Source organism: Entelurus aequoreus, linkage group LG13 (genome assembly GCF_033978785.1).
Source record: "Entelurus aequoreus isolate RoL-2023_Sb linkage group LG13, RoL_Eaeq_v1.1, whole genome shotgun sequence".
In the NCBI taxonomy this organism is placed as follows: domain Eukaryota; kingdom Metazoa; phylum Chordata; class Actinopteri; order Syngnathiformes; family Syngnathidae; genus Entelurus; species Entelurus aequoreus.
In genome coordinates this window covers 7,322,631-7,334,616 of record NC_084743.1, presented here as the reverse complement: position 1 = coordinate 7,334,616, position 11,986 = coordinate 7,322,631, and the positions used below count along the sequence as shown (strand labels likewise).

Genomic DNA, 11,986 nt, shown 5'->3' with positions numbered 1-11,986 from the left:
CTATGGTCAACATACTTTTATAAATACTACATCACAGTATGGTCAACATACTTTTATAAATACTACATCACACTATGGTCAACATAATTTTATAAATACTACATCACACTATGGTCAACATACTTTTATAAATACTACATCACACTATGGTCAACATACTTTTATAAATACTACATCACACTATGGTCAACATACTTTTATAAATACTACATCACACTATGGTCAACATACTTTTATAAATACTACATCACACTATGGTCAACATACTTTTATAAATACTACATCACACTATGGTCAACATACTTTTATAAATACTACATCACACTATGGTCAACATACTTTTATAAATACTACATCACACTATGGTCAACATGCATTACAAAATACTACATCACAGAGTTACGACTATGGTGAACATACTTTACAAAATACTACATGACATATTTGATGTAGTATATGATGAATTATTATGAACCTCCTGAGAATCAACATTGTCCAAACTAATAAAACATGTCCACTGCTTCTCAGGAAATTAAAAATTAAAAGACACTGAGCTGAACATTATTATTATTATTATTATTATCAATAATAATAATACAATTATTATTATAATAATAATAATTATTATCAATAATAATAATAATATAATAATAATAATTATTATTATTATTATTATTATTTTAATTATTATCATTATTATCATATTACAATAATAGTATCCATCCATCCATCCATCTTCTTCCGCTAATCCGAGGTCGGGTCGCGGGGGCAGCAGCCTAAGCAGGGAAGCCCAGACTTTCCTCTCCCCAGCCACTTCGTCCAGCTCTTCCAATCCCGAGGCGTTCCCAGGCCAGCCGGGAGACATAGTCTACCCAACGTGTCCTGGGTCTTCTCCGTGGCCTCCTACCGGTTGGACGTGCCCTAAACACCTCCCTAGGGAGGCGTTCGGGTGGCATCCTGACCAGATGCCCGAACCACCTCACCTGGCTCCTCTCTATGTGGAGGAGCAGCAGCTTTACTTTGAGCCCCCCCTGATGGCAGAGCTTCTCACCCTATCTCTAAGGGAGAGCCCCGCCACCCGGCGGAGGAAACTCATTTGGGCCGCTTGTAGCCGTGATCTTGTCCTTTCGGTCATAACCCAAAGCTCATGACCATAGGTGAGGATGGGAACGTAGATCGACCGGTAAACTGAGAGCTTTGCCTTCCGGCTCAGCTCCTTCTTCACCACAACGGATCGATACAGCGTCCGCATTACTGAAGACGCCGCACCGATCCGCCTGTCGATCTCACCATCCACTCTTCCCTCACTCGTGAACAAGACTCCGAGGTACTTGAACTCCTCCACTTGGGGCAGGGTCTCCTCCCCAACCCGGAGATGGCATTCCACCCTTTTCCGGGCGAGAACCATGGACTCGGACTTGGAGGTGCTGATTCTCATCCCAGTCGCTTCACACTCGGCTGCGAACCGATCCAGCGAGAGCTGAAGATCCTGGCCAGATGAAGCCATCAGGACCACATCATCTGCAAAAAGCAGAGACCTAATCCTGCAGCCACCAAACCGGATCCCCTCAACGCCTTGACTGCGCCTAGAAATTCTGTCCATAAAAGCTATGTACATAATCGGTGACAAAGTGTAGCCTTGGCGGAGTCCAACCCTCACTGAAAACGTGTCCGACTTACTGCCGGCAATGCGGACCAAACTCTGGCACTGATCATACAGGGAGCGGACCGCCACAATCAGACAGTCCGATACCCCACACTCTCTGAGCACTCCCCACAGGACTTCCCGAGGGACACGGTCGAATGCCTTCTCCAAGTCCACAAAGCACATGTAGACTGGTTGGGCAAACTCCCATGCACCCTCAAGGACCCTGCTGAGAGTATAGAGCTGGTCCACATTTCCACGACCAGGACGAAAACCACACTGTTCCTCCTGAATCCGAGGTTCGACTATCCGGCGTAGCCTCCTCTCCAGTACACCTGAATATACCTTACCGGGAAGGCTGAGGAGTGTGATCCCACGATAGTTGAAACATACCCTTCGGTCCCCCTTTTTAAAGAGAGGAACCACCACCCCGGTCTGCCAATCCAGAGGTACCGCCCCCGATGTCCACGCGATGCTGCAGAGTCTTGTCAACCAAGACAGCCCCACAGCATCCAGAGCCTTAAGGAACTCCGGGCGGGTCTCATCCACCCCCAGGGCTTTGACACCGAAGAGCTTTTTAACAACCTCAGCCCCAGGAATGGGAGAGCCCACCACAGATTTCCCAGGCACTGCTTCCTCATAGGAAGACGTGTTGGTGGGATTGAGGAGGTCTTTGAAGTATTCCCTCCACCGATCCACAACATCCGCAGTCGAGGTCAGCAAAACACTATCCGCACCATACACGGTGTTGACAGTGCACTGCTTCACCTTCCTGAGGCGGCGGATGGTGGTCCAGAATCGCTTCAAAGCCGTCCGGAAGTCATTTTCCATGGCTTCCCCAAACTCCTCCCATGTCCGAGTTTTTGCCTCTGCGACCGCTGAAGCCGCACACCGCTTGGCCTGTCGGTACCTGTCCGCTGCCTCCGGAGTCCTATGAGCCAAAAGAACCCGATAGGACTCCTTCTTCAGCTTGACGGCATCCCTCACCGCCGGTGTCCACCAACGGGTTCTGGGATTACCGTCACGACAGGCACCAACTACCTTGCGGCCACAGCTCCAATCAGCCGCCTCGACAACAGAGGTGCGGAACATGGTCCACTCGGACTCAATGTCCAGCACCTCCCTCGTGACATGTTCAAAGTTCTTCCGGAGGTGGGAATTGAAACTCTCTCTGACAGGAGACTCTGCCAGACGTTCCCAGCAGACCCTCACAATGCGTTTGGGCCTGCCAGGTCTGTCCGGCATCCTCCCCCACCATCGCAGCCAACTCACCACCAGGTGGTGATCGGTAGAAAGCTCCGCTCCTCTCTTCACCCGAGTGTCCAAAACATGAGGCCGCAAATCCGATGACACAACTACAAAGTCGATCATGGAACTGCGGCCTAGGGTGTCCTGGTGCCAAGTGCACATATGGACACCCTTATGTTTGAACATGGTGTTTGTTATGGACAATCTGTGACAAGCACAAAAGTCCAATAACAAAACACCACTCGGGTTCAGATCCGGGCGGACATTCTTCCCAATCACGCCTCTCCAGGTTTCACTGTTGTTGCCAACGTGAGCGTTGAAGTCCCCCAGCAGGACAAGGGAATCACCCGGGGGAGCACTTTCCTTTACTCCCTCGAGTGTATCCAAAAAGGGTGGGTACTCTGAACTGCTGTTTGGTGCATAAGCACAAACAACAGTCAGGACCCGTCCCCCCACCGGAAGGCGGAGGGAGGCTACCCTCTCGTCCACTGGGTTGAACTCCAACGTGCAGGCTTTGAGCCGGGGGACAACAAGAATTGCTACCCCAGCTCGTCGCCTCTCACTGCGTGCAACGCCAGTGTGGAAGAGAGTCCAGCCCCTCTCGAGAGAACTGGTTCCAGAGCTCTTGCTGTGCATCGAGGTGAGTCAGACTATATCCAGCCGGAACTTCTCTACCTCGCGCACTAGCTCAGGCTCCTTCCCCCCCAGCGAGGTGACATTCCACGTCCCGAGAGCTAGCTTATGTAGCCGAGGATCGGACCGCCAAGTGCCCTGCCTTCGGCTTCCGCCCAGCTCACAATGCACCCGACCTTTATGGCCCCTCCCATGAGTGGTGAACCCATTGGAGGGGGGACCCACGTTGCCTCTTCGGGCTGTGCCCGGCCGGGCCCCATGGGGACAGGCCCAGTCACCAGGCGCTCGCCATCGTGGCCCAACTCCGGGCCTGGCTCCAGAGGGGGGCCCCGGTGACCCGCGTCCGGGCGAGGGAAATCTGAGTCCTTGTTGATGCATTCCCATAGAAGTCTTCGAGCTGCTCTTTGTCTGATCCCTCACCTAGGACCTGTTTGTCTTGGGAAACCCTACCAGGGGGCATGGAAGCCCCCGGACAACATAGCTCCTAGGATCATTGGGACACGCAAACTCCTCTACCACGGTAAGGTGGCAGCTCAGAGAGGAGACAATAATAGTAATTATTATTATTATAACTATCATCATTGTAATTATTATTATTATAACTATCATCATTATTATCATTTTTATTATTTTTATTATTATTATTATCATTTGTATTATTATTATTAGTAGTAGTAGTAGTAGTAGTATCATCATCAAGATTATTATTATTACTATTATTTTTTATAATAATAATAATAATTATTATTATTATTATCATTATTATTATAATTGTTATTATCATCATCATTATTATTATTAGCATTATTATCATATTATAATTATTCATATTATCATTTGTATTATTATTATTATTATTGTATTATTAGTATCATCATCATTATTATTATTATTATTATTATTATTATGTTTTTTATCATTATTATTATTACTGTTATTATTATTATCATCGTTATTATTATTATTTTTACTATTATTTTTTATTGATCATATTATGGTTATTATTATGATTATGATTATGATTATTATTATTATTATTAATATCATTATGTATTATTATTTTTATGTATTATTATTATTATTATTATCATTATCATTATCATTATTATTATTATTATCGTTATCATTGTTAATATATGTGTTATTATTTTTTTTATTATTATTATTATTAATGTTAATATTATCATCATTATTTGCATTATTATTATTATCATTATAATTATCATTATTATTATTATCATTATCATTATCATTATCATTATTATTATTTTTATTAATTTGCTACACTGGCTGTTTACACTGTCACTTTAAAGACACTGAAGTCAAAGGTTCTCATGTATATTACACATAAGACTGTATAATATATACAGTATCTGACATATATTACACATAAGACTATATAATATATACAGTATCTGACATATATTACACATCAATCAATCAATCAATGTTTATTTATATAGCCCTAAATCACAAGTGTCTCAAAGGGCTGTACAAGCCACAACGACATCCTCGGTGTCACATAAGACTATATATTATATACAGTATCTGACATTTATTACACATAAGACTGTATAATATATACAGTATCTGACATATATTACACATAAGACTATATAATATATACAGTATCTGACATATATTACACATAAGACTATATATTATATACAGTATCTGACATTTATTACACATAAGACTGTATAATATATACAGTATCTGACATATATTACACATAAGACTATATAATATATACAGTATCTGACATATATTACACATAAGACTATATATTATATACAGTATCTGACATTTATTACACATAAGACTGTATAATATATACAGTATCTGACATATATTACACATAAGACTATATAATATATACAGTATCTGACATATATTACACATAAGACTATATATTATATACAGTATCTGACATTTATTACACATAAGACTGTATAATATATACAGTATCTGACATATATTACACATAAGACTATATAATATATACAGTATCTGACATATATTACACATAAGACTATATATTATATACAGTATCTGACATTTATTACACATAAGACTGTATAATATATACAGTATCTGACATATATTACACATAAGACTATATAATATATACAGTATCTGACATATATTACACATAAGACTATATATTATATACAGTATCTGACATTTATTACACATAAGACTGTATAATATATACAGTATCTGACATATATTACACATAAGACTATATAATATATACAGTATCTGACATATATTACACATAAGACTATATATTATATACAGTATCTGACATTTATTACACATAAGACTATATAATATATACAGTATCTGACATATATTACACATAAGACTATATATTATATACAGTATCTGACATATATTACACATAAGACTATATATTATATACAGTATCTGACATATATTACACATAAGACTATATAATATATACAGTATCTGACATATATTACACATAAGACTATATAATATATACAGTAATTACTTGAAACACTGGATGTTCCTGAACTTGACATATGTTTTTCATATACTACTTGAAATACTTGCTTGCTATAATGAATATGATTGGAACATGATATTAATGTTCAATTACAATAAATGTGTTTATTCTTAACATGCATGACAGGTTATTTTACACCCTGACGTTTTTACCGACATCTTGTTTTTTGAACAATACCACAACAATACCGTACCGCCAGAATTTTAGTCAGACTCACTTCGTTGCACAGCAAGGGCTCTGGAACCAGTCCTCTGGAGAGGGCCTGGGTTCTGGCAATACTTGTTAACCCCGACCCAGAGCGTGTATGCTGCCTTTTAGACAAGAATTATTGGAGAGCTTCTGAGTGGGGCGACGGGTCCTGACTTGTTTGTGCTGATGCGCCAAACAGTAGTTCAGACTACCTGCCCTTTTTGAGATCCCTAAAGGGAGTACTGGAGTCTGCTACCCCAGATGATTCCCTTGTTCTGCGGTGGACTTCAACGCTCATGTTGGCAACTCCAGTGAGACCTGGAGAGGTGTGACTGGGAGGAACCTCCGCAGGTAGCTGAACCCAAGTGATATTGTGTGACTGGACTTTTGTGCTGGTCACATATTGTCTAGAACAAACACCATGTTCAAACATAAGGGCACATGGCACCAGGACACCCTGGACCGCAGTTCCATGATCGACTTTGTGGTTGTCTCATCAGATTTGAGGTCAAATGTCTTGGAAACTTGGGTCAAGAGTGGGGCGGAGCTTTCAACCGATCACCACTCTGTTGGCTCCAATGGTGGGGGAGGACCTGGCAGGCCCAAACGCATTGTGAGCGTCTGCTGGTAATGTCTGGCAGTCTCCCGTCAGAAAGCGATTCAATTCCCACCGCTGGAAAAGCTTTGAACACGTCCCGAGGGAGGCATTGGACTATGCGTGGACCATGTTCTGTGCCTCTTTTGTCGAGGCGTCCGATCGCAGCTGGGGCCGCAGGGTGGTTGCTGCCTGTCATAGCGGTGTTCTCAGAGCCCACCGTTTGGCTCAGCTACTGTTGGATCACACCCCTCAGCCTTACTGTCTGTTCAGGTGTACCGGAGAGGAAGTTACGCAAAACCTCAGATCCAGGAGGAGCAGTGTGGCTTTCCTCCTATTTGTGGAACTGTGGACCAGCCTTATACTCTCGGCAGGGTCCTTGACGTTGCATGGGAGTTTGCCCAACAATCCTCCATGTGTTAAGTATACTTGGAGAAGGCATTCGACCGTGTCCCTCAAGAAGTCCTGTAGGGTGTGCTCCAGAAATATGGGGTATCGGACAGCCTGATTGTGGCAGTGTGTGATTGGTGTCAGAGCTTGGCCTGCATTGTCAGCATGAAATCCGACCTGTTTCCAGTAAGGGTTGGACTCCGCCAGGGCTGCCCATGGTCAACAATTCTGTTCTGAACTTTTGTGGACAGAATTTCTAGGTACATTTGGGCAGCTGAAGGGATCCACTTTTGTGGCTGCAGGATTAGGTCTCTGTTTTTTCTGATGGTCCTGCTGCCTTCATCTGTCTAGGATCCTGAACTCTCTCACTGGATCGATCGCAGTTCAGTGTAAAGCGACTGGGATGAGAACCAGCGCCTCCATGTCCATGGTTCTTGCTTGTAAAAGGGTGGAGTAACATGTTCGGGTTGGGGAGGAAATCCTGCCCTAAGTGGAGTATTTTAAGTGCCTCAAGGTCTTGTACAGCGGTATAGCTCGGTTGGGGCGGTATAGCTCGGTTGGTAGAGTGGCCGTGCCAGCAACTTGAGGGTTCCAGGTTCGATCCCCGCTTCCGCCATCCTAGTCCCTGCCGTTGTGTCCTTGGGCAAGACACTTTACCCACCTGCTCCCAGTGCCACCCACACTGCTTTAAATGTAACTTAGATATTGGCTTTCACTATGTAAAGCGCTTTGAGTCACTAGAGAAAAGCGCTATATAAATATACTTCACTTCACTTCACTTGTTCACGAGTGAGGTTGGAGTGAATGGTGAAATCAGTAAGGTGTCTGCAGTGGTGCGGACCCTGTATCGATCCCCCGCGGTGAAGGAGGAGCTGTGGGCTGTAAGGCAAAGTTCTCAATAGCTAAGCAAACCATGTTCCTGTCCTCATGTATGGTCATGGCACCCAAACAACAAGATGGCGGGTACAAACGGACAAAAGGAGTTTCATAGAAATAGGGTGAGAAAGTCTGTCATTGGGGAAGCGTAAAATGGCTGCTTGTGGTCAGGATGCCCACGGGAACAATTCAGGGCAGGTGCCAGCGGTAGGAGGCCACGAGAAGGACCAAGATAGGTTGGAGAGACTGGGAAGACCTCAGGAGGAGTTCAGGGCAGGTGCCAGCGGTAGGATTGATTGATTGATTGATTGAAACTTTTATTAGTAGATTGCACAGTTCACTACATATTCCGTACAATTGACCACTAAATGGTAACACCCCAATAAGTTTTTCCACTTGTTTAAGTCGGGGTCCACGTAAATCAATTCATGGAGGCCACAAGAAGGACCCATGATGGGTTGGAGAGACTGGGAAGGCCTCAGGAGGAGCTGGAACAAGTCACCTTGGAAAGGGACATCTGGACTCTGATTGCACTGCTGCCCCAGATGTTGATATTTGGATGCAATATTCACATATATTGATGTACAAAAGGATGATTATTGATGTTGTTCATTCAGATGTTGATATTTGGATATAATATTGCCATATATTGATGATTATTGATGTTGTTCATTCAGATGTTGATATTTGGATATAATATTGCCATATATTGATGATTATTGATGTTCATTCAGATGTTGATATTTGGATGCAATATTCACATATATTGATGTACAAAAGGATGATTATTGATGTTGTTCATTCAGATGTTGATATTTGGATATAATATTGCCATATATTGATGATTATTGATGTTCATTCAGATGTTGATATTTGGATATAATATTCACATATATTGATGATTATTGAAGTTCATTCAGATGTTGATATTTGGATATAATATTGCCATATATTGATGATTATTGATGTTCATTCAGATGTTGATATTTGGATATAATATTCACATATATTGATGTACAAAAGGATGATTATTGATGTTGTTCATTCAGATGTTGATATTTGGATATACTATTGCCATATATTGATGATTATTGATGTTCATTCAGATGTTGCTATGGAAGCCCCCCCCATGAACCCCCCCGCCCCTTGTGGCGCTGCAGCCCACCTGCGGAGTCCCGCCTCCTCCTGCTTGGACAATGCCAGCATCAGCCAGCAGCCTTTTGCAGACGTGGTGATGTTCAACAACAACAACAATAACTACTACTACAACAACTACTACTACAACTACTACAACAACAACGACACCTGCCTGCCTGCTTTCCCGCCATGGAGCCTCGCCGCCGACCATGACGACTTAGTCCATGAGATGGTAGGTTGAAACAAATATTACTCATTACTTTACAGTACTGATTCTTACTAGTACTAAGATGCACCACAACTAACAAACATGAACAGTACTTTGTATGACTACTTTCTTGATAACAATTGTGATTATTATTTGTCCTTAAATATATATTTTTACTTGTATGTACTTTAAATGTCATTCTTGATGAAAAACACATGTAGTTCATGAGTACACCAGTTCTATATGATACTTTACTTTTACACAGTATATCATTATGTATACATACATACAGTATATATTTACATTTAGTACTGTATCTACATTTTACACAGTATGTTTATATATATATATATATATATATATATATATATATATATATATATATATATATATATATATATATATATATATATATATATATATATATATATATATATATATGTGTATATATATACATATATATATATATATATATATATATACATTTGATACTGTATCTACATTTTACACAGTATGTTTATTGTATAATATCATTATATATACATATATACATATATGTATATATATATATATATATATATATATGTATATATATATATATATATATATATATATATATATATATATATATATATATACATTTGATACTGTATCTACATGTTACACTATGTTTATTGTATAATTTCATTATACACACACACACACACACACACACACACACACACACACACATATATATATATATATATATACTGTATACATATATAAATATATATATATATGTGTGTGTGTGTGTGTGTGTGTGTATATATATGTGTGTGTGTGTATATATATATATATTGTATTTTTAGTGTATTATCAGTGTTTTTAAAGAGAATGAAAAAGTAAGTTTCATTTTGTTTTAGGCTTCATGCGCCTCACCAGAGTCACTGAAGCTCAGCAGCCCAGCAGATTCTTTGTCGTCCTCTTCCCCTTCTTCCTGCTACGACTCTCCTCCAAGGATGGACAACAACTACAGCGGCTTTACGTCAGAGCAGCCTGACCTTCACCACACTTCCTGCCTTCCTTGTGACACTTCCTGTCTTCCCCACAACACTTCCTGTCTTCCCCACAACACTTCCTGTCTTCCTCACAACACTTCCTGTCTTCCTCACAACACTTCCTACCTTCCTAATACCACTTCCTGCCTTCCTCACACCACTTCCTGCCTTCCTCACACCACTTCCTGCCTTCCTCACACCACTTCCTGCCTTCCTCACACCACTTCCTGCCTTCCTCACTACTCGTCTTACTACCCCAACACAGACTCTTCCTACTGCGTCCAGCGAGAAGAGAATTGTTACAAAGTCAACACTGACATGTCTTACAATGTCCTATGAATGAATGCATGAAGTTTTTGGTGTTCTATGAACACATGACTTTTTTACTGTCCTAGGAATGAACCAATACATGAATGAATGACTTTTTAATGTACGATGCATTAAGTCTTTTTTTCTGTCCTTTGAATCATTGACTGACTTTTAATGTTGAATGAATGGTTGAATAGATGAACGAATGACTTTTTTAGCTCAGATTTATTTTGGTACACGCAGCATGTTGTCCATTCTCAATAAAAAAACAACTACACACTTTATTTTTTGACTATAAGACAATCAATGTTTTGTAGTGCTGTAATGTCTTCAAGAAAGTCATTTTAAATACAAGAACATTTTATTTTTTTAAAGGCATCTTCTGAATGAATGAAATGCTGAGTAGCAGTAGTTCATTAATTAAGTAGTTCATTAACAAATCCAAGACTATAACTTCATTTGAAAAGGAAGGTGATGTTTAGAAATGATGTATAATCATGTAATAATGCCGCAGATTAAACATTTGGCGTGTTTAATAAAAGAGAAACTTGAATGTGCATTTTCTTAATGATACTAGGACAGTACTTTTACTTTGTAGTAATTACAACAAGATGAGAGAATTGGATTTGAAAAATAGTAGAAACTTTGCACTTTTACTCCACAACAAACTAGAAATAACATTGGTATTCTCCTTTGGGATGGAAGAAATGGTCAACCGTGTTTCAGACGTTGGGAGGAAGAACATGTTGGCAAAGCTGAAAAAAACACAGGAAATAGCAGAGTTAGCTTACAAAAATAAAAGACGCAATTTTGTGAAGAAGTTAAGATTAGTTTTTGGATTTGTTTGCCTTGTATTTTTGAAATATTGATACGTCCCTGCAAGAGCGTTTGTTTTATTCTCTTGACTCCCAGCGTTGTCCTACACTGACACACACCTTTATGCAAAAGATGGGGCGGGGCTTCATGGGTCAAGACCATGTGAGCTCCTCCCCCAAGCCTGTCTTTGTCTTGACCCTGGCCAAAGACTAGCTTGACCCTCAACGCTCAGCTGACTTCACAAGTCCAGTCTTGTTTGTCTGTGCTGTGAAAAGCAGGAAGGAAGATTGAACGAGCGCTGCACTCACGCCTCAACGAGCCGAGCGCTGCACTCACGCCTCAACGAGTGCTGCACTCACGCCTCATT

General features: G+C 40.8%; 1 protein-coding gene across 2 annotated transcripts in view; it reads left to right on the top strand.

Moving 5' to 3' along the window:
- LOC133663733 (POU class 2 homeobox associating factor 3-like) overlaps positions 1 to 11,259 on the top strand; it is an 18,735-nt gene extending 7,476 nt beyond the window's left edge. The window contains exons 4-5 of one of the 2 annotated variants that reach the window (XM_062068423.1): positions 9,216 to 9,478; positions 10,360 to 11,259. In XM_062068423.1, the coding sequence (XP_061924407.1) occupies positions 9,216 to 9,478; positions 10,360 to 10,833 (737 nt within the window). In that variant the 3' untranslated portion in view covers positions 10,834 to 11,259. The remainder of the gene's footprint in view (positions 1 to 9,215; positions 9,479 to 10,359) is intronic. The other variant, XM_062068424.1, reaches the window with a different exon arrangement.
- The last annotated feature ends 727 nt before the right edge of the window (positions 11,260 to 11,986 follow it).